Source organism: Manis pentadactyla, chromosome 5 (genome assembly GCF_030020395.1).
Source record: "Manis pentadactyla isolate mManPen7 chromosome 5, mManPen7.hap1, whole genome shotgun sequence".
Classification (NCBI taxonomy): Eukaryota; Metazoa; Chordata; class Mammalia; order Pholidota; family Manidae; genus Manis; species Manis pentadactyla.
This window is the reverse complement of record NC_080023.1, coordinates 112,070,662-112,095,094: the sequence shown is the minus strand read 5'-3', so window position 1 is coordinate 112,095,094 and position 24,433 is coordinate 112,070,662. Positions and strand designations below refer to the sequence as shown.

At 43.6% G+C, this 24,433-nt stretch overlaps 1 protein-coding gene across 9 annotated transcripts in view; it reads right to left on the bottom strand.

Annotated features, from left to right (window-relative positions):
* JADE1 (jade family PHD finger 1) overlaps positions 1-22,835 on the bottom strand; it is a 56,517-nt gene extending 33,682 nt beyond the window's left edge. For 3 of the 9 annotated variants that reach the window (XM_057502612.1, XM_036903378.2, XM_036903381.2), the window contains exon 1: positions 6,373-6,450. Coding sequence is in view for 7 of the 9 variants with exons in the window: in XM_036903381.2 (XP_036759276.2) it covers positions 6,373-6,424 (52 nt within the window). In the remaining 2 variants the exon portion in view is untranslated. Of the gene's footprint in view, positions 1-6,372; positions 6,451-14,803; positions 16,463-20,707; positions 20,889-21,152; positions 21,503-22,208; positions 22,504-22,618 lie in introns of those variants that run through there. The other 6 variants (XM_036903373.2, XM_036903377.2, XM_036903374.2 and 3 more) reach the window with 6 other exon arrangements.
* Positions 22,836-24,433: the final 1,598 nt, after the last annotated feature.

The following is a 24,433-nucleotide window of genomic DNA, read 5'->3' as shown; positions in this document are numbered from 1 at the left end:
TGAGAGTATTTCAAAAACCAAAAAGGACTGGGGGACAGTGATCTGTGGTACAGCAAAACACCAGCAGCAACTTAGGTCTTAAAAACCATATGCTATGATTATATTAGGTGGTAGTGCGTTTTGTTTTTGTTTTCAGAGTGCTAACATTTGATACTGAACTAAATTAATGAGATGGCATTTAAAATTTTATTTTCTTGTTGCTTGCAGGAGAGGAACTGGGAACTTGAAAAATTTGGCAGTAGTATCTAAAACTGTCTTATGGCCCATACACAAGGTATTATTTGTCCAAAGTTAAGTCTACTCCAGTGACAAGTTTAAGTGACTTTAAAAATTCTTGACATGCATACTGTTTGTGTAAGAACAATCTTTTATTAAACAGTGAAAAGAATGGGGGAAAATGTTTTAATACCCCCAAATTCCATTAAAACAGAACCTTTTGGTGGTAATAATAAGTAATAAAAGGCTCACAGATTGAAGCATCTTCAGTGTGATCCTGTGCACACACAACATTTTGATCCCTGCTCTCTGGTCCTCTTAGGCAGATATCTCAAACACTCTTTGAAATATTAAAAATAGCCATGCTGTCTTGCCCTAAATCTAAAATAAGAAAAACCTCAAGAGTACATATCATACATATTGCACACACTTCCCCATTTGGTAGTTCATGTGCATTACACCTCCCAGGATGTACAGGGCCTGAAAGGTTCAGAAATCAGAATGAATGGTGGTCTGGGTGTTCAAACCATCACAAAATGCAAACTATGAAAGAACCTTTCCACTGAGCAAATGACAAATCTGTGTCTCAACCACCACTTCTGGACATTAAATAGTACACTGGTATCTTTAGGACTGTTAAACCAACTTAACAGAAGAAAGCACTTAGGACGAGCAGGCCAGCCGTGTCACAACCACGCACGGGCCTGAGACACACACCTATGCACCACTTCAAGGCAAGGCCAGCCCTGCACAAGTAGAGCAGCGTATGGAAATTCCCACTGGAACATAAGTTAACGCACTGTAGCTATTGACTATTGGCTTTCACCACTAGAGAGTATAAGCCTCTAATACAACTGCCATTTCTATAAGAGGTGGGCCATCCAATACTCTTCCTTCCCAGTCAGCTCCATGGTCCAACTCACTTTCACCTTCCAAAATACAAAAACTTAATTAACACATAGATTCAAAGAACTGGCCTAGGAATGTTTCAACATACTTAAATATACTTGGGCCTTTAGCCAACTGACACACCCACCCCCCTGCTGATGTCCAAGTCGAAGGCCGCAGAAGATGTGCTGTGGACTACACTGTTGTGTGCTAGTTGCTCCTGAGCCCAAGGTGACTTCTGCCTGTCAACGCCAAAGCCAAGTCACAGGGCAGGTTTGAAAAGGGGCCAAGCCGTCTCCATGTGCCTTGAGAGAGAACAATTCTGTAATAATGCCAAAAGTTCCACATTTCAAGAATTCCTATAAAACCCCTTGGTGTTACAGTATACAACTAATGAGGGAAAAGGAGCAAAGTAAAGGTACAGTCAAGCAGGAATAGAACTGGAAACAGCATTAACTTTTATGCAAAAGAGAAACCATCAAAGACTTGCAAGAAGGTAAGCACGCACAGCCAACTGATCATAAGAAAATGGAGGCAAGTCATCAAAAAAATGTAAGGAAATCCATTAAACGCAGTGAGAGGTAAAAGGGTCCAGAGCAGAAAGTAGGTTTCATCCACTAAAAATTGTGTTCTTTCTTCTTAAATTCTTATCTGTAAGCTGAAAAGAGCCCAGAAAAACAAAAGTCTTCACAAAACTTCCTGTTTGCCACTTGGCCACCTGCTTCACCAGGTGCGGAATCCGTAGGTTTGGATCTCACTCAGCTCCCCCTTCTGCCCCCTCAGTACCACAGGTGACAGGGCAGTCCGGCCAGGGGACTGGGGGAGACAGAAGTGTCTCAGGACCAGCGCGGGCATGGGAACTGGGGCACCAGAGGCCACCACAAGCTGCCTGGCTCCAGATTCCCAGCCACACCCACAGCCTTCCTCCAAGGAGGTCAGCACGACCCTGAAATTTAGGAAATTGAGCAGAAAAAGGAAGTCCTCCTTCATAACTTTAGGAAAAACTTTAAAGTATCAGTACACTTCCCTCATTATTTGGGGAAAGTAAAGGAACCAATTCCCCTCTGGGTCTTTGATCTAAAAACATTCAAAAAACAATTTTAAAAAAACACCATTTATATTTGGCTCTCTTATCCTAGCCAAAGATCCCTTATTTTGGAAAAAAGAGTTTGTTAAATAGACATTATTCATCAAGTACTATTTAATTCATTTCTTACTTTTATAGGAAAAAACATAAGGATGCTGAACAGTTAACTGTCCTGAGATAACCAATAATACATAATTCCTGCCAGAAGAAAGGACACTTGACATTTTAATTACTTCTATCTCCTTTAGGTTTTGTGAATACTGAAAATAGCTGGTGGAACCCATTTCCACATTTGCCAAAAATCCTAAGGACAGAGTTTCCTGGGCTGGAAGGCAGGAAATGAAGGGCCTGTTTCCCCGGCCACACCCTGGCACAATGTGTAACGTCAGAGATTGGCAGGGCCACCCAGTCCCAGGAGCCCAGCAATTAGAGTGGCAGCCTGCAAACACCCCACCACACTTTATCCAATTTCAGGCTGGTCTTCCAGGGCACCTGGAGAAAGGCGTCAACAATCCCAGCTGCAGCTGGGTGAGGGCTTGCGCTGGCACAGAAAATGCTCATCCATCCCCAACTGTAAATACCGCTCCGCTGTTTCCTGAGACCCAGCCAGAAAAGAAGCGTGGGCACCAGCCCTAGAGGCAGGGGGCGGAGCCATGGCGGGGGCTGGAGCTGGGGCCCCCACTGACGTCTGCAGCTGCCTCTCCGCCACTTGGACATGCTCTGTATGTGGCTGGGAGCTGCTGCCAAAATTCTATCAGGGCTACAGGCTGGAGAGGCTGGGGAATGGCCCCTGCACAGTCCCAGCCCTTTTCCCAAGTGCCCAGATGTGGTTGAGAGTGGGCTCAGTTCTGTGGACCTGCCTGCAGGGACAGAAGACACCCCATTTGCACCTCTAGGGACCTACTCAAGACAATGGGAACCAAGGCAAACAGGCAGGCTGCTGGCCAGGGCCTCCACTGTGAGGCAGCTGCCCTCGGAGAGGCTGGGAAGGTGCTCCAGGGCAGGGATATGTGCATATTTTTATGAAGTTTGGCATTCCAAGAGTTCTTAGTGAGAGCCGCTAGGTCACCACGACCGTCATCCACCAGGATCACCAAACCATTAGGCCTGGACAACCAGCACAGCCATAAAGCATCAACACATGCTTTATACTGAACCGACTATGTGACAAAAAGGAGGGCCTGCCTACCTCCACCAGCAACTATCATACTTGACCTCAACCATCACCAACAGATCTCCAGGTCTAGCCAAGAGCAGAATTGAACCCATCTTTGTGTTCTACCTGGTTAACCCTCCAGTACCCTATATACATGCACCTTAATCTTCCACCCTCACCTTCTTTAGGGAGGCTAGCACAGACGCAAGCTGATGAGGAGGAAGAAATAAAGACCCACAGCCAAGAAGTGACTTCTGATGAACATGCCTTTCTTTGGTGGGGGCTTTGGGTACTCCTCCTCCTCCCTTTCTAACCAGAGTTCTGGGTGGAAATATGTGTTGAGATGAAGCATTTGGTCTTCTGGGGCTGTTAGGGGCTGAGCTGTGCCCCCCCCACAAAATTCTTATGTTGCAGCCTGCCCCTCAGAATGTGACTATATTTGGAGATAAAGCCTTTAAAGAGGTGACAAAGTTAAAATGAGGTCATTAGGGTTGGCCCTAATCCAATCGCACTGGTGTCCTTAGAAGAGGACATTCAGACACAGAGACCCCAGGGTGCACACACTCAGGGGAAGACCATGTGCGGGCACAGCAAGAAGGCAGCCACCTGGCAAGGCGGGGAGAGGGCCCTTGGGGGAAAGCAAGCCTGCTCACACCTTGATCTTAGACTGCCAGGATCCATAAGTATCTGCTGTTCATTAAGTGTCTGTGGTATTTGTGATGGCAGCCTGAGAAGACTATGACAAGGGCCTCCAGAACTGTTAGGAGTCTCTGGGCAGCTGAGAAGGACTATGGCAGGCCTCAGTCCAGAACCGCACTGTCCAACACGGCATTCACTCACCACATGTGACCTTTTCAAGTGAGTAAGAATTAAGTAAGGCTTTAAAATTCAGTTCCTCAGTTACACTAGTTTAGAACATTTCCATCCTATTGGGCAATTCTAGTCCAGAAAGGGGACGGCTCCAAGTCTCAGAGAACATTCCAAGAGAACCTTTTCTAACCCAGCTCTCCAGGGAGGAAATGAGGTGGGAATGAGAGCAGAGCAAGCATAAACATGTTGCTCAATGCCAAAAAAAAATATTAAAATAGGACTCTTAGTCTTTTATAGGATATTATTAGTATGCAGAGGTATAATTCATGAAACCTTCTTATGATTAATTGTGAGCCTAAGGGAGATTGTTTTTTAATTGCTACAGGACAAAATTGTGTACTTGAGCAAGGAGCAAGCATTTATTAGGGATTTATAACTCCTGAGGACATTTAGGGCTTTTTTGTTTTGTTTTTTGGTATCATTAATATACACTTACATGAACAACATTGTGGTTACTAGATTCCCCACATATCAAGTCCCCACCACATACCCCATTACAGTCACTGTCCAACAGCATAGCAAGATGTTATAGAATCACTACTGGTCTGGAGGACACTTTGATAGGCACCACACAGGACAGAAAAGAAATACCTAAGCACGTTTTGCCTCAAGGAATAAAAAGCTCATTAAGTAAGTATTAGAAAAAATACGACGTGAAGAACACAAATGACAAGTGCTGAGACGTTCAGAGGCACTCTTGAAGGCTCTGACATGTGGTTCTAGCTGCCTGCGCCTGGCACAGACCCTCAGTGCCTCTCTCTGAAATAATAGCTCCTCTCCTTAGAGCCCCTACTCCTGACTCCTGTGTGTCTCTCCCTCCCTCACCCTGTCTACCCTTCCCCTGCGCCAAACACCAAACACCGGCAGCTCCTACGATCCGCCCCAAAAGTCCCAATCCCTAGGGCCTCAGTCCCAGGCCTGCACCATCTGGTCACAGCTAACCTTCCCACAAACCCCAAGCCCCCGACGGCCCTCCCTGTAACCACCAATTGTACTTCCCACTGCCCCAGCCTGGGTCCAAAGCTCCAACCAGAAGGCCACGTTTTCCTGTTCTTCAGCTTCTCACGTTTCTGGGCCCCTCCTGTGTTTCCCATCCATTAGTGCGGCTGCCCATGGCAGCAAAGCCTTCCTTTCTAATTTGCAGCTTCTAATGTGCTGCAAACTTGGAGACCCAAAAACAAAAAAGAATCCTGTTTGTCTAAAAGCTGTTTCTTTCTTCAGGACATGACCAACTTTCATCTCCTTTATAAAACAGTTTCCCTGGCCCTGTCCTCCTCTGAATTTGTGCCTACAAACATACATTTCCACAGTGCATCAAACGACATCCCTATCACTGCTCTGATGACCTTCTATCAGAGCTGGACTCTGCATATGTCTGAGACAGTTTCTTGAAAGGCCCAATACCTTTCCCTTCATGCAACAGAGCAAGTATCCTTTCAAGGTTTCCCAAGTTTATATGTAATACAAAACATAAACTAAAGGGCGCAAGCACTGTGCTAGGGACAAAACTCCCTTGTTATCTATGTGAGGGGAGCTCTTCTCCAAGTAGTGGGTTAGCTTCTCAAAGCACAGCCACTGTGTGATGTTTATTCTGACTGCCTGGAAGCCAACTAACTTCTGGTTTTCCGCTGCACCATGAAAATATGAGGTGCCAGAGTGCTGGGATGCAGACAGTGGTGACATTAAATACAGTCACATTAAGATCAAGTGAAGCACGCTGACTTGCGACCTACTAAAAGCCTGTGCTTAATATTTTCAAATCACACTAGGAAGCCCTCAATCTCTTTGTATCAGGTTGGACTAGCTAGTAATTAACCAGCTTTGATTAAGTTCCCTTTTCATAAAGACCAACTGTGAGGTGCCATAAAGGACCTTTTTCCTAAACAGACACACCAGCGACTCCTGGAACTGAAATACTAATGGTGGGATCACAAACAGAAGCCTGAGGAATGCCCACCTGCAGTCAACCTTACCGGGAAAGATTTGCTTACAGACCTACAGTATCACAGTCAGATGTGTTTCCCCAGGCCTTGGCTTTCTCTGACCTGCCTGATGTGCGAAGAGCCTGGGCTATTTAAAGCCTTACATTAAAAAATCATGTTTTTACACTGCCTCAAACCCTAGTAGGCTCCAAGAACAACAGAGCAGGACTTACTGCCATTGTCATCAGAATCCTCACTGCTGCTGGGAAGGCGACCTCGTTTCATGATCTCCCCGGGAAACAGCAGGCAGCCTGCAAAGCAATGAGACAGCACTTAACCCAAGATGATAATACACAATCATCAAGTTGTGCTGTAGACAGCAGCCCAGGATTTACAGTACACAGAGGCAAACAATTGGCTTTAAGTAGCATTTGAATTGTAAACAGTAAAAAAGACCAAAGATACATAATTAGGCACAATCATTAACAGAACAGGTTCAAAAAGGAGGGGAGGCGTGGAGAAGCCACCTATCAGGAGGTCTCCCAAAGGTGCCACGTTTCTCTCATTTCTGTGACATTATCACTACAACTGCTCCAGGAGTCTTCAGCTGACTGGCAGCAAGCACTGCAGAAAAAAACCCACAGCAATGAACAGAGCGCTTGCTCGCCGCAGACAGATTCATATTTTACGCATGTATGTCGGGAGCTGTGATGGGGCTGCGCCTGAATGTGTGAATATTTACACTGCACTGGGCATGATTATGCTTCTCAGGCAAATTTTCCTAAAAATAATCCTAGAAGCCCAATAACCTAGAGTTGCAGGAACAAAACAGGGTGTTGGGAATCCAACTGCCTCCTCTCGCCATCTCCAAACCCTCATGGAACAGGAAGGGACCACAGACATCATATAACTTGATCCACTTACTCATTAGGAAACTGAAGCCAAAAAATGCTTAAGCAGTGACTTGCCCAAGGTCACAATGTGGGTGGGGAGCCTCGAATTGCAAATCCAGTTCCACTGTACTTCACCCCACCTCCTTTCAGGCCCAGTCCAACCTAGCTTAGCTAAACTTGGAAACCAGTTCACTTAGTTCCTCAACCCACCTTTCTAACTCCTTGAAGGCAGCTGGGGAAAACAGGCCTCCAGCGCTACCAAGTAAAAGAAAGACTGCACTTAGGGAAAAGGGCACTGGATGGAGACTGGCCATCACTGAGCTTGTAAAATTATAAAGATGGACCTGGGGCTGTAATCACACAGGGCAGCTCTCAACTAATCCAAAAAGCTCTTCCCAACTTGTTAAACACCTTGATGTCTTTAGGGTCCTGATCTTGCTGCAGATCAGTGATTCCCAATGAGAGAGCAGGGCTTTTCAAGTCCGAAGAAGTACCCAACCTCCCCTTCACCCACAGCACTACATTACGCTGTGTTTCCAAGATTGTGGCACACAGGAACAGTGGAGAAAAATGTAGAGAACCACTGTGCTAGAATAAGACAGGAATTAAAAACCCAAAGTTCCACAGTAAATGCTCCCGTGAAAGGCAGAAAACACATTGTCTAACAAAATGCGGTCTTTTCCCACCTGCAAAACAGACTGATATGATTCATTCAGATACTCAAGCCCCTACTTTCTAATCCCAGTATTTTGTATTTTCTTTCTAAGATACCCAGTTGAGGTTTGTGCAGTTCTGTTGACAAAACTGACTCTTTAAGAATCATTAAAAGAATTTACCAAGCTCTGGTTTGGGCTACCTTGTAAGTTTCACACTATGGGAAAGAGCAATACAGTCCTAAGTACAGTCCTAAAAACGCACCCCACCCTTTTTCTGCAAAGCCCCATTCACCCATAACCCTAACACCGAGCAACCTACAGCTCAGCCTGGGGCAGGCACACTTCAGTGGAAACCATCTGACAAACACCTGTGGCCCACTCCCCACTTGAAATGACTGTCTTCCTTCCCTTTTCACCATATGCTGAAAACACTGACTGCTGACAGCTCGACTCTCCCTCAAACTCCTCCAACCACTCAGGCTCCCACAACGGGAGGAACAAGGAGGGGAGAGAAAAGCAAAAGACCACTCATTCTGAACAAGAGCTTTAACTCCCTAAAGCCTGTTACAAGAGAGCTTTAAAAATCAGAAGAAAAAAAGCGCTACCTAAAGAGGAATTCCTTAAAAGTACCAATGTGATGTGATACAGCAAGAAGAATGCAGTTCCCCCTCTTGAGCGGATGTGAGATCTGTGAGGATTACAAGGCTGAGAAGGCCCATAAAACACTCCCCAGCTAGCAGAGAGGAAACAAATGCTGATTACATCTTCATTGATTCGGACAACTTAAATTCACCTAAATAGAGGAGCTGTAGAACTCAGTATCATTTTGAATCAGATTGCCTTCCTCCCAGCTTTCACACTCCCAGAGAAAGCACTTACCTCAAAAGTCACTAAATGAAAAATGCAAGCATTGGACAAAACAGTATGGTGCTCCTAAATACATATTAATACTCTCTCAAGCAAAATTACCCAAGTAAAAGAAGAATAAAAAACAGGATTTTCCTCCTAATGAATTCCATTTTCATCCACCCTCAAAGATCTTGAGTAATGAAGGCTGAGAATGCTGTATTGCACTTCTCTGGGGCACCTGGTACAGTAATGGGGCTGGTGCACAGCACATTTCCTCCTCTGTGGCTCTAATGTACTTTAACTTTGACATCAGGCTGATTTATCTCACCAGGGGTTACCTGCTCTATCAAGAAATCAAAGTACATGTTACTGTCTTTAATACACAACACACTGGTTGTATGCTGCAAACATCTGTCCAATACAATCCAGTGGGAGAGCAGAGGGCCCTCTGAATTATTTTGCTCTTAGGGCAATGGCTGATGATCATCTAGATGCCAATAGGATAACTAATAATTATTAGAGCTACTCACAATACTGCAGTGAAAACAAGAAGATTTAAGAGCATATATGCACCCCTCAAATATCTGAATACCTAATAGGAAGTGCTGGAGGGAAGTGACTGCCCCTGGCCTCATGAAGCTTCTGGTCTAGTTAAGGAAACAGACAAATCAACCAGAATTCAATATGGTTAGGGTCTGACAGGGGTAAACACCAGGCTCCATAGGGACAGAGGCTGATAGAATCAGGGAAAGAGCAGAGTCCTGAAAAACGAAGGGGTAGCCAGAAAAGGAAGCACATCTTGGGCAAAGCATAGTGTTTAACAAACAAAAAAAAAAAAAAAAAAGTCTACAGTATTTCTCTGCACAGCATCTTCACATTCAGAATCTTACTATTTGCTCATTTCTTTACAAATACACATCCCCTCTTACCTTATATCCAACTGACAAGACTTGTCGATTCATAACATATGACCCCTGCAAGTCCCCCTACTGTCCACAGGTTAGTCTTCACCTATACCTAGACTGCTATACACACTACCCTTCCATTCTCTATGTCTGCAAATTTTTACCCCTTCCAATTATTCAGTAAATTAATTCTCCCCATGAGGGTGACCTCATTAAGCTATTTTCTATGCAGATCTCTCCCTCTGTTTCACACTGCCTTTCACACTTGCAGGGTCCAAGCAAGAAACTCAGAAGCCTGGCCCCTCTCAGCTCTACCCAGGCGTCTACCCCAACAAGCCCTCACTACCAGTTTGCCTCACCTGGGCCAGGCCTCTGCCCTTGAAAAAACCTCTGCCTTCAGTTCTCAGCCTCTGCTAATATCTGTCCTCTGCACTTTGCTCCACACCTGTCCTCTTGTCCGGGGCTCAGCTTGAAGCCACAAAGCATGTACACCCTTTCAATTAAAAGCACTTACATTCTGAACCATTCATTTCATTTTTTTCTTCTTTTTGAAGTTTTTCACCCTGCTTTTTAAATGCAGTTCTTTTTTAATAGCCAGTCAAGTCCTGCCTTGCATCATCACTTAAGTGTTCCATATTATGTGTGTCTCTAAAAGCTTACAAATTCTGGAGAAGAGAGATCCTCTCAAATTAGACATGAAATTAAGACATCACAGAAAGGGTCTTAAAGCAAAACAAGGCCTCACAAGGCCACTACAACAGATGCACCCAGAATTCTCTGGGTCCAGTCCTCAACAAAGCTTATCCTACATTCTGTCTACGTTCATCAAAACTGACTCAAAAGTGATGCAACTTACAGGAGCTTGGAGTGTCCAATTTTCCATGAGAAGCACAGCTAGGCAGACAAAAATAGTAATTACTGGGCATTAGGGACTTTGCCCAAAAAGAGGAAGACTACCTAAGAAGCCTGATCATAATCACAGCACTACAAAGGCCAAGTGAGCAGAGGTCATGGGCCCAAGACCCTGGTTGGATCAATCAAATGACAACTTTCGGCACTTCCATCTCCACTGTCAGGAGAGTCGTGCCAAGACAAGCAGGCACGAGTGAGCTGCTCAGGGTACCATCTTCCCAGGAAGCACAGGTACCTTCCTACCAAATCCCTATTGGTTACATGCAAATCACTGCCCTTCAATTTCTTCTGTCACTTGAGTTAATGGAGATTAGCTAATAAACTATCCAAGTAAAACTGTATCAAGTTAGATGCCAGAGATATGCTAAACAAGATATGGGCTGGCCCACAGGGAGACACAGTAAGCAAGTAGCTGAAAAGCACCTACAGTGAGGGGACTCCTCTTTGAGTTTGCCTCCGGGATTACCTTCCATGGACTCAGGGGGGTATGGGATATGCAGAGACACTAAAGGACCTCAAAACCTTGAAACTTGTTCCCTTGAATTGAAACTGGGGGAAAAAATGAGCATGAGCTAAGTTAAGAGCAGCCTTTATAACTGAAGGAATCCTCCACCCCCTCCAGGTGGCTCTGGAATTTTGAGTGAACAAGTTCAGTGACCTGGGTGGGGTTCCAGAGAGGCATGACTGGTATGTGATTTGAAGGGAGAAAGAATGAGAAATGACCTCCAGGACACAGAGAGAAAGACTTTTACAAAAGAATAAGATGATTAACAATTTGAGGATGTTTATTCAATATTATTACTGGGAAAAAGCGACTGATTGAGGAAAACAAACTATCTGGTTACTAAAACTACTCTCTGTGGTAGAACAGGGACCATTTATCAGGCCATACTCTACAGCTATTAAGGATTACACCCTAGTGACTAATTATCTTAGGGCTCATATGCAGAATGTCTGGTTTCTTCCTCAAAAATATCAATTTTATCCACTGTTTTCATTCATATTTATTTCACTCTCAAGAAGTTCTAAAAGGCAATCAGTTAAAGACCTCTACATCTTTCTTCTCTATGTATCACCTACTGCAATGCTATGCATTAAAATAACCTATTTGATGAATGATCCAAGTTCCAGTACATAAACTGTATCCTATGCTCACTCAGCTTTTTATTTGAGTTGCTTTCACTTTAATATCTAATTGACCTTTTAACTGCAGTAACTTCAATTATATTACCTTTAAACTTATTGGTGTTTCTTTCAGTCTCTGTCCAAGTAAATAATCCAATACCTGAAAGTACTATATTAAAAAGTGTACTTAGAAAATGTGTAATATAAGAAATGTATATTAAACAATGTATTTTCAGACACCAAGTCATCCTACCTAAAAAGTATTTTCTGTTCCAGTTTGCTAAATTCACTCAATTTGAATATTACTTTTAAACACTATGTATTTGATCATTTTATTCCTAAATTATTGATCATAGACTTAATCCCCTTCCTCACAAAAAAAGGACTCACATTTTCTTAATAGGTCACCTTCTTGTCTTCTTTGGAGTACAGTACCCAATGTAATAAAGTACCCAAATACAGTAATGACCTATACTTCACAGAATTCCTATCTCTAAATGTGAAAGAAATCCAAAAATTCATACTTCCGTCTTTAAGCAAAACTAATCAACTAGATAGACAATGCTGCCAATTTGAAAACTTCCTATTCACATGCTCACAGAAAATCTAAAACTACCAGAGTGACTATAATTCAAACCCAGATTTCACACTTTAAGCGAAGGGTTATATCTGGTCAAAAAAAAAAATAGTCACAGATTTGATTTAACTGACAAACTGCTTAGAAATTAAGTGAAGTTTAACCTTATCTAAATATTTCAACTAAAAAAAAAATGGCACTTTTAAAAATATGTCCTTTATAATGTCATACATCAAAATGTGTTTAAAGAAAATGTTGCCCAAGCTACTATAGAACCTTTGCAAATATGTCACACTTGAAAATGTTCAGCTGAAAAGTTTATATTAGCAATAGATAACCATCTCTCCCCCAAAAATTATAACTGACCAGATAATCATAACTAAAATATTTACTCCTATAAACATTACTTTATACATAAGTATAAAGCCCAAGTACTGTTAACACATTCACTATAAATTCTGTATATTTTTAAATTCAGACTTTAAAACTCAATAAAAGCACTTTTCAAGTTTTTAAGGAATTTGTAAATTTAAGTGGTTCTAAATGAATCACAAACAGCTCCTATTTGCCAATTCATAAATAATCGAGTCCCTGCTTCTGAGCTCTAAAAATCTATTAAAACCCTCTCAGGTCTCAGTAATTGCTGACTCAATCAGAATCAGCAACTGAAGAGGAGGTATGACAAAACATTCCAATCATTTGTAGTTGGAATGGTTTTTGTTTTTGTTTTTAATTTCCCTTGACATGGGAGTAAATGAATTCACACCCAAATAATAAAGGTAGCACCATGGCCTCCCATCTTGAGCTTCTATCCCCATTTCCATCTACTCAGAATTCCTTTCTCTTAGATACATAGGCAAACTGCAGGGAGGGAGGGGGTCGGGACAGAAATACAGGCCCATTTATATAAAAAAAGTTGGAAGGAACAAAATATATACACCAAGTGCTTGCACATTCATGAAAAATTTCTGAAGAACATAAAGTTAGTAGTGTTTACCTCAAAAATGTGACCAAAGTGTTACAGATAGAATGGATTGGTAACTCTTACTTCTCTTTATGACCTTTTGTGTTATTTTAATTTTTTACCATGATCCTATACTACTTCTATAATGGTAAAGATTTAAAACCTAAAACCTTTCTTCCCTGCTCCTCGCCATATATTATATATAAGACCCTGAGAGCACAATTTCTGGGTCCCATTCAAAGCACCAGCCTAAAATGAGCAGCAATCAATAAACTATATTCCACCTCCTTCCTGAGATGAAGAGCCAAAGTGTTATCTTGCTTCAAAAGAATACCTGATGGAATGCTGCAAAAGGAAAAAATTAGAAAAGGTACTGGGATAATACTGTAGAATGTTATTATCAATCATTCATTATTTACTTCAAAAGCAAGTTTTCAAAACATATATAACAATAGTCAATGCCAGTAGCAGGTCTCTAAAAATATATGCAGTAAGAATAGAAAAAAACTAACCCAGACAGAAAAACAAGGGTTTAAACTACCTTTAAAGAATAAACACTCAACTTCCTAACCATTTCAAGAGCAGTACTATTCTGGAAAAAAAATTAAAAAGCTACATTCCAGAGATGGCTACCAAATACACCATTTCCTCCACCCATGGCAGGCATGGTTAATAAAATAGGTCATTTTTTTTCCACAAACCCAAACATGACTTCAGAATCCTCCTTAACACAGTGCTACCACTCAGTCAGAATTCACATGGGAGATTAAGCCTATTTGCTCTATAGATCCAATTCTTCTTTTCACAGTTTTTTGGACAATTTACCAGGGAAAAACTAAGGTAAGACCAGTATCTTCAGAATATATGAGAACAGTTTTTTCTAAAGCATTTCATTGAAATCAGACATTTGTGTTCCATTCTGCCTTGGGTCTATGAACTACCCAAATTCTAATTTAAAGTCACATATACACACACATACATAACCCTACCTTCAGGTCAAACTCTAAAGTTCACTAAAAAATACCACTTAAACAAATGTCAAAGGAGATGGTTTCTGAATGAACCAAGGTAAGGATAAGGATGGAAGGAGACCACAACCCCTATTCCATGCTTGGAAGAGTAAGTCAGTAAATGCAAAGCCTCTACAGGGTAATTTTAAAAGATTTTTAAATGCTCAAACCAGATGTTCTTATACAGGATATACAAAGCAGCTTCTGAACAAACCAGACTCAACCAGCTAATGACAATTACACTGCACACAGACTGAAATGCAGCCGTTTTGAGGAACTTTGTTCCTTACTTATAGCCGGTTGTCAGAAACTATCAGTTACCACTAACAATGTTAAGTCACCAAAAATTTTTAAAGCACTGTTTAAAAAAAAGAAATGAGACTTTTTTCAACATTGTATATTAGAAGAGCTAGATGACACACTTAACAAAAACTGCATTTACACATCATCTGAGTTACATATGGAGACAAACATCGCATCACAGTTGTGCAGTCATTATTATGGTGATGGAAACACAGGATGGTATCACAATCTAGCAGCAAGGTCTAGAAAGTATTTTGAGTTTAAAGCTGAAAAGAATCTCTCACCCCATGGACTGTATCTACAGGAAATCTTCCCAAAAGAAACAAACCCAGAAAAATCAAAATTGTGGCACTGGAGAACACTTCAGAGATAATTTAATCTACCTTTCCTAATCTTAAAGACATATACATTGAATTCTGGAGAAGCTAAGCAGCATGAGCAAAAATGAACAGATAGACCTGGGGCAACACCTGTCTTCAAAGACCAGTTCCCAAAGTGGGTGGGCACTCCTACGCCAGCCACCTCCTCCCAGGTCCATAGACCATGAACTTTCCAGTCCCGGACACCTACTGGGATACAAACAGATTATTTGGGAGATTAAGGCCACGCATTATATGTTAGGCAGTAACAGACAACCAAAATGTAAACCATGAACAACAGTCTGCTAACTTGGAAACTGAAACATGGTTTCCTGGCAGGCTGATATTAAGATGGTCGTAAATGCCATTCTGCCTCATGGTGCATGCAAAAGGTAGAGCTGGAAGAAGAGTGCGCTACTATAGTTCCCCAAATACTATCTCAGGGATATGAATCCTCTGAGCAGCAGGCATTAACTTCTGATTGGTGTGAGTGACACATGCACTCTACTTGGGGAGAGGTTATCTTCCTCTGTAGGGAACCTCATTTTATAATGTATATCTCCTTACAGAGGGCTTCTTGGCCTGGTCCCCTTAGGTGTGCTTCCCTAGATACGCAGGGGCCCATGTCACACATCCTATCATCAAAGGGGATCTAGGAACCAGAGTTAAGAGCTACAGCCCTCAGACTAGCCAATTCCTCCCATATTCATCTAACAAACTTCAGACTTCAACTTATTTCAGGTTCCCACCAGAAAGGGAACTCAGCGCCCAACAGAACCAGTCTGGTGAACTGTGTCACACCATAATTCAGAGGTCCACAGCCTGTTTTTGTCTAGCCCCTGAGCTCAGAATGCTTTTTACATATTTAAATGGTTTGAGGGAGGGAATCAAAACAGCATTTTAGGGCACAGAGAAATAATACAAATTTCAAATTTCACTGTCTGTAGTTTTATTAGAACACAGCCCTGTTCATTCATTTACCTTTTGTCCATTGATTACTTTTGCACTTACAACAGCAGAGTTGAACAGGTGTAACAGAGACCATCAGGCCCACAAAGCCTAAAATATTACTAACTAGCCCTTTACAAAAGTTTACTGATCCCTGCTATAAATCAACACACTGGTTATGATGTTTATAAAATGGCATTATGTATGTATACTGAAATATGAATCAATTACCAGGTCCAGGAAAACTGACAAGTACCCTAAAGCTTACAAAGTTAAGGATCAGACACACTCACTCCTTAAGTAAGAACAGGCAAGAATCAAAAGAGGATAGAAGGCAGGGGAGAGGATACTAAATAAATAAAGGCTATATCTAGAAACCTGTGAATTTTTCTCAAAGGAAAACCCCTAGGGCCCCTACTTGGGACCAGTGTACACTAAGTTATGAAAACTAACAAGCTCCTTATCTGATTTTCAAGCCAATAACCAGTAAGGAGAAAAATGACTTGTAGATAAGCAATGTACCTATAACACATGGTTAACAGTGATGTAAAGAATCAGAGAAAAACCATACAAAGAACTCACCAGAATTGAAACACTAAACTGGAATCCAAGGACACACTTAAAGGTACACATCAAATCCCTTAAATGACATGCAAATTTCAGTGCAACTGGCTTTTTCTGGGGGAGAGATTCCAAAGTGTTCCTCAACTTTTAAAAAGTTACAAACCACCAGTACTCAGACTATACATCTTAAGAGCACCATTACATCTCAACACTGAAATAACTGATGCTCATAAAGACGACTATGAGTAATCAGAAAAATCTTATACCATGTACTTTGTGTTAAACAAAAGTAAACCATGCAGCTTGAACTCCAGCAATTAACTCTGCCAATTCTTGCTCCTTGGAGTAAGGAGTTAAAAAAAAAAATTTTTTTTAATCTCATTTTATTCTTCAGTTTGGACCTCAAAACTGAAAATTTCACTTAAACAACTGCTTAGAAACTCTTAAAACCTGTCATTAATTTTTCTAATTAATGAAATTTCCTATACAGACATTAAATCAGTATTTTTAAATATATTACTGCTAATTAAGTTTTTAAAACAAGAGAAAACTGTTTAATCCCTTCAACAAATAAACCCAAAAGAACTTAAGGTTTTAAAAATTAATTTACTTCTACTGTCCTCAATCCCCTTATTATGTCTTGATGGTACGTACCTAAAGAACCAAAAGCAAATACTAGGCTGGTTTTAGAGTGATCAAAATTATGGTTCTTGAACATTTGTTAAGTGCACATCATGTACCACTGGTCTAGAGTTAATAAAGGACTTAAAATGGAAATACACAGTCCCTTCCCCAGCAACTACACTTTCCATCTCCTGACTGGCAATCTATTTTTGCTGCTTTCAGGTGAGGAAAACTCTTCCTTAGTAATCATTCATTGCCTAGATAGGGCCACAATACCATGGCCAGAGTCAGGATCAATATCCTTTTAGACTAGATTTTGTCTGTGTTCCTGACACTGGACCCTAGCTAAACTTACAGACAATGCCACTTCACTCAAAAGTAGAAAGTCCTCAAGGGCCACCCTTGCATTCATTAAGAATGCAAAGTAACTTATTCCACCAGAGCCCACCAACTGCAAAACATCAGAACATACACCCATCATGATCACAGACAATTATTTTTGTGTAAGTTCACCATGCAAATGAAAATAGACTTAATTAAGTCTCAAATTTCTAATATAACATACTACAAAAAATATTGTCCAAATTTTAAAGACATGATCACAAAGTCCTGCAAGATCTTCAAAATGGAGAAAATACACTGAACACTGAAACTTTGAAGGAAACAACTTACTCGGAAATTAACATACTTTCCCAGTTAAGGTTCTACCAGTCTTCTGATACCATCTAAGAAACCAATTCTAAGCAAAGCCACCCTTAAAATATATATATATATTTAAGTACTGTTGAATACGGTGCCAATATTCTAATTTATAACTCTGGACAGGGAGGGAAGTTCAAAACCAGTGTAACTCTGACTGAACAATCAAACCAAACTTTTCCATACCAATCTAAACAAAAAGCAAGATGAAATGGCCAAGATGGCATATTTTCCTCCAAGGATGTCTGTTTTATTAGTCTTGTGGGAAAAGTAGGTTTATAATGCAAACTCTGACACATCATTAACTAATGGTATAACAGGTGCCCCATAATACTAAGGGAAGAGCTTTACCGACAGGAAAGAAGAAAATTATGAGATTCATATGCCTCCTCCTCACTCCTGGCAAGTCCTAAAGATACAGGCTATGATCAGTGTTTTAATGCCAAGTCAGTACTGACACACAAATTGTTGATAATTCTTTTTCCAACAAGTCTGTAGATAAATACATCAGGCAGATTATTTTTCAAGCAGGTAATCTCCAAATCTGAGACTTCCAAATTACAGTAAAATGCTATTTTGATTTCCAACTTTCTAAAACTCCAGTCATGAATAAACACCAAGGCTTGTCTGTCAAAAAGTTACTACGATTAAAATCTACTTAGGGAAGATAGCCAAATGCAATAGGTGAACCTCAACTGGACAATTTTAGACAGAGCTACTGTTATACTTTGCAGCCAACTGAGTATGTCCCAGGTATAGAAGGGATGAAAACTTACCAAGCTAGATGACAGGGGGGAAAAAAAGAAACCCTCCTTACAGAACTGTATGTACAGCATGGTCTCATTTTTTGATAAAACACACATATGCATAGACTGGAAATAATCTGGAAATGCAATTATCTGGAAAGTGATACAATGACGATCTCTGGGTGGTATGAATGTGTTATATTTGCTTCTCTTTATTTCTGGTTTTCAACAATATACATGTAACACCACTTTTGTAATACTTCAAGGGCTTCTTAAAGTTAAAAATCAGTATTTAGAAGTGCCTACTACAGGTGAGACACAAGGAGATCAACATTAAGTCCTTCAAAGTTTTTTAACCTTCCCCCAAGCCTCTGGCCTAAGAAACAGTTTGCTTCTAAAATACAACATTTCCTTAAACTTTAAAGAGTTTTTTTTGTTTTGTTATCTCTCTCATCTCACTCTCAGGCACACTTACTTTTTCAGTTTTCCTTGTATGTCTGCTCTTTCAACACTGGTAACTTATATAAGCCTCAAACACCCATTTATAGGCTGAAAACCTGTCAAGTGACAAAGAATGTTTGTTTTTTTCCCTTTTAAATGGACATATATCTAGCTTTACCGATGTTAAAATCTCTATGGCAACCCCCGCACCCTCCTAACTTTTCTTAAAAGTTAAAAACCTATGATCTTAAGATGGAATCAAGTTCAAGTACACTGCATGCCAGGCAACTCTCTGGCTTGTATATAGATGAAGATATGAGGAAACATAACACTTAAATAGCTGAAAGTTGCATTTGCTCTAGACATAGAAATAAAAATGGTAGGTCAGGTCCACATATAAAATGTCATATACACATATAAAAATACATGAAAACTTAAGGACACCAATCAGAAAGCCATCTGATTTAAAAATTAAATGAGGCTGAAATCCTTGAGATAAAAGGGCAATAAAAATTGAGTTGCAGGTATTTGCTACACAGTGCGACCCACAGAACACCCTATACATCTCTCCAATATGTGTTGCCTACTCTACTACAAATCATTGTAACCAAAATATTAAGTCAATGGTTACATTGAACGCTTCGTTTCTCTTACCTAGAGATGGATTAGCTGTGATTTGATCAAAAGGCAAGTTCCTATAGTAATCTCTAATCATTGGTGGATCACTACCCAAAGCAGCTTTCAGGGAAATAATTTATCTGTATCTTAAAACTTGTTCATTAGTTGTGAAAGGTATTATCAGCCTTGAGCTTCAAGTAACTAGAGAGCTAGCCTTTCACTGACAGTTTTCTGAAAAGAAAAAATAGCTCACCTAATAAAAACCTTTGGGAAAGAAGTCCCTAGGCATGCCCATTAATGGAAACCTCAGCTTCTCTCCCAGTTTCCTAAAAATGTAGCTGGCTTAAGTCATTCAACTGCAGCTATCATTTTACAAAAATAAAATTTTAATTCCCTCTTGGTCGGGGCAAACAGAGGGCGAGAGACCCTCGCCCTCACTGCGGCGAGGTTGGGCGCCTGCCTCCGCATTACTAGAAAGCCAGCCAAAGCTGCTTTTAAACGGTCTCCGGGTGGCGACGCATTCCTAACGGGTTTTGAAGGCATGTTTAAATCGCCCGCTTTTTTGTGTGCTCGTTGCATTCACGCGGCGCCAGGATTGCAGCCGCCCCGCGAGCCCCGACCGGGAGAAGGGTGGGAAACCCGGCACCGGGGGTTGGGAGACAGCGGCATGCCGAGGGGAGGCGCTGAGAAGAGGCGGCCCGGGGTGAGGAGAACGGGGTGGGCAGCCCGTGTGGGAGGCCGCGGGAGTACATGGTGCGCGGGGGGAAGAGGGCTGCGGGGAGCTGGGCCGCCGCCCCGCACCGCGGAACGCTTGTCGCGGATCCGCCGCCCGCCGGGGTGCGCGCAGGGCCGCGGCTCCGCACGGCGCCGCCCCCTCCCTTCTCTCTCCCTCCGCCTCGCCCTCCTCCTCCCGAGGCGACAGAAACAACAGCGCGGGAGGAGGGGAAAGTAACTCCCGGCACCTCCGCCGGAATAATCCTCGGTGCAGTGATGGCACCTTCTCGGGGAGCAACCAAGCCCCGCCACCTCCGCAGCGGCGTCCCCTCCGCCGCCCTCTCCATTTGAAAGTGGCCATCCCCCGCCGCCGCCGCCGCCGCCCCTCCCGCCGCCGCCGCTCCCGCCCCGCCGCCGCCAGCTGCACCAATCCGCTCGGCCCCAGTTGCAAATCAAACGCTCCCTCGCGTCCAGAAGCTGCATGAGTCCCTGGAAAGGGCCGCGTCGTCCTCCTCCCCGAGTCCCTCCCTGGCGGCACCGTCGGGCTGGGGCTGGCGCGCCGCGGAGAACGGTTGTGAAAAGGGAGCGGCGGCGGCGAGCAGCCTGGGGCGGGCTCGGCTCCCGCTCCCGCCCCCAGACAGTTCTGGAAACTGTGCATCACCTCTGCCACAGGAAGCCATCCGGCTGGGAAGGCGGCGCGGAACCAACAAACAAACGCCTGCGGCCGCCCGCCGGAATCGGCGCGGGTACGGCGACGGGCTTCGGGCCGTTCCCTGGGCGGGGGCGCTGCGGCCGCCTCCGCGCCGCGAGCTTTGTGCGGGGCCCCCGTGGCGCGGGCGTGGCGGGCCAGGCGTTACCCCCCGCTCCACAACCTAACCTCCCACCCCGGGCCCCCGCGGCGGTGCTGGGACCGTTAGGTGACGCTCCGGAGAAGGCAGTGCCTCGGTCGTCGCCCGCCCCCATTTCCACACGGAGCGGCCTCTCCTCCGCCAGAGGCGGGCTACAAAACTTGGCCCCCGGGCCACCCAGCACCTGCCCACGTGCCGCGGAGGTTCGTTCCCGGGTCTCCCCCGTTCCCTCCCCACCGCCGCCAGGTCGCCTATTACCGGTGGGAGGGTAGAGAGGCCGCTATTTAAACGCCCGCGGAAGTTGAGGCACCCCCACCGGCGGGTGCAGTGCACCTGCCTCCCGTCGCCGCGCTCCACCACTTTGAGCAGCAGCCGAGTCCTCGGCCCCGCCTCCTGCCCGCAGGCGGGTGGGGGTAGCGGGAAGGAGGTGGAAGGGATCGAATTTCTCCAGCAAATGGGACCGTTCCGACAGGATTCGGTTCCCCGGTCAACATTCCACATTCCATCCCTCTCCCGCATTTGCGAGCCAGCGCCAACAACCCGGAAAGCCTGCCGGCTACCGAACAACAGCGCCCAACTCGCGAACACACTCACAGGCGCAAGGCACGTGCAATGAGGGGCTCTGCAACTTGCAGTCCCGGGGTACACACTGCACGTTCATCTGAGGCAGCAAAGCCCAAGCGACCCCACCCCCACAATTTACAGATGGTGCCAAAGGTTGAAATTTGCAATCCATTTTTTAAGTTTATGGTTAATTGGCATTTTACCAATGCAACTCCTTCCTAATTTCACCGATGAAGGGTTTTACACTTTACAGGCAGTCTCTGTAAGTAAAAGGTCTGATCATTGGAAACCCAATTTGGAAGAATCTAATTGTCAAGCTGTCCCTGCTCACTGCCCTTGAATTGATGCAATGAATATTTTGGATGTGTGGTGACGCGAAGACTAGAGCCAGGGCCGCGGCCACCCTGCACAGATGTACCTATACACACACACCTATGTTTCGACAAACATAGTCGTACCCCCGCCACCACGATCACACACTCTGGATGCATATATGTTCATGGACCTGCGTTCTGCCATTGCCATCTGTCTACCAAGTTGCTACTACGCTCTCCACTTTCATGCAGCTTAATGCACTTAGGCTTTTTTTTAATTCTATAAACTAAAACTAAACTAGGCTTCTGCTCCTGAACGCCTTTAAATGACGATTCACCTGAAAACCGCATGCTCTTCACAAATCCGAAAGAAGAAAAAGCTCTAAGTCTTAAGCCCCCCCAAAAAAAATTGAAAAATAATCGTAATGAAACTTACTGATCCAACACAGATCAATTCTCAGGATCGAAAAATCATCTCCTCCTGCTCCTCTGGCCCCCACCCCAGCAATGCCCAAGTTACTGGTGGGATAGTAACGCGGCGCTCGGCGGCTGCCTGCCCTCCCTCCTCGCTACATATCGAGAACCCAATCTTTTGGCGCCATATTAATGACGTACTATATTATTTCCACTAGGCAGCGACCTTCGGCATTAAATTACTCCCGAGAACTCCCTAGCAAAGCAACAAAACCATCAAATATGGCTGAGCCTCTAGGCTCATCCTGCAGCCGCCGCCGCCGCCGCGGGATCGGAACGCGCACTCGGACCCACACGCGGCCACGCGCGGCCACACGCGCGAACCGCCCCCCCCCCCACGCCCGGCGTTCCCCGCGCGGCCCGCGCGCGAACCTGCTGCGGAGAGGTTCGGCGGGGGCGCAGGGCTCCTCGGGGCTCGCTCCGCGCCGCATGAGTTCGAGCCGCGGCCGGCGGACGGTCGGACGGGCGGGCGGGGAGCCGGGTGGGCCCCTGCTCTCGCCGGCGCGCACACAGCCGGCGCTCGCGCAGGGAGGCAGTCTCAGACGGGCGTTTGGCTTGTTATGGAGGAAGGACTGTGTGAATCAAACTCATTTCTGGGTCACTGCTGCCACAGGGGGGAGCACTTTAATCCCTTGCCAAAAGGAGAGGGTGGGGACTGGCAGGCGGAGGGAGCGCGCGGGGGCTCCATCCCCGATTAACTCTTCGCGGCCCTCGCCGCAGCCTGTGGGCCTGCGTTCGCTGGCGTTTACAAGGAAGGGCACTGTTCAGCTTTTAAAATCTCTTCGTTCACCTCCCTTGTGAGCCTAGAAATATTGAGGTGTCCCCAAGCAAGGAGGTGGGTTTAATTATCCCCTTCAAACTGTCCCAGTTCCAACTTTTGCCTAACAGCAGCACACCTACAAATGGAGTCTTTCGAATTAGTTTAAAATTATGTAGATAAAAATGTGGCTATTAAAGCAAGTAATATGGATGAGAGGTTTTATTTTTAGGCTGAATGGCAAAATAAATAATTCTTTTGTAGTAACAGGGAGTTGAGAATTAGAATGACATTTCTAAATGCAGAGAATCCGATTTTGGAGCCAGAACATATCCTCACCTAAGTTTGTAAAGAACTAATAATTGCAAATAAGCATTAATTCATCAGAAGAGAGTGATTATTTATACACTGAGACCATCTTTATGTTAACACAGTATTACAGAACTGAACATGGCCTTCCAAATAGAAGTAAGCCTGACACTAAAACTTGAGTTGCAGACCAATATCAAACTTAGTCATCAGAGATTCATTTTGGGGGTATTTATGTGTAAAAATGAGTGGTTACTCCACAAAAGATCCTAAAGAGCCAAAGCAATCCTGAGAAGGAAGAATAAACATGGAGGGATCTCGCTTCCCAACTTCAACCTCTACTACAAAGCCACAATAATCAAGACAATTTGGTACTGGCACAAGAACAGACCCACAGATCAACAGAACAGACTAAAGAGCCCAGATATAAACCCAAGCAATATGGCAAATTAATATATGATATAGGAGCCATGGATATACAATGGGGAAATAACAACCTCTTCAATAACTAGTGTTGACAAAACAACAGCTATATGTGAGAGAATGAAACGATTATGGTGTAACTCCATACACAAAAGTAAACTTGAAATGAATCAAAGATCTGAATGTAAGTCATGAAACCATAAAACTCTTAGAAGACAACATAGGCAAAAATCTCTTGAATATAAACATAAGCAACATTTTTGTGAACACATCTCCTTGGGCAAAGGAGACAAAAGCAAAACTGAACAAATGGGACTACATCAAACTAAAAAGCTTCTGTACAGCAAAGGACATCATCAGTAGAACAAAAAGGCATCCTACAGTATGGGAGAATATATTCGTAAATGAGATATCCAACAAGGGGTTAACATCCAAAATATATAAAGAACTCACATGCCTCAACACCCATAAAGCAAATAATCTGATTAAAAAATGGGCTGGAAATCTGAACAGACACTTCTCCAAAGAAGAAATTCAAATGGCCATCAGGCACATGAAAAGATGCTCCACACCGCTAATTATCAGGGAAATGCAAATTAAAACCACAATGAGATATCACCTCACACCAGTGAGGATCACCACCATCCAAAAGACAAGGAACAACAAATGCTGGCGAGGATGTGGAGAAAGGGGAACCC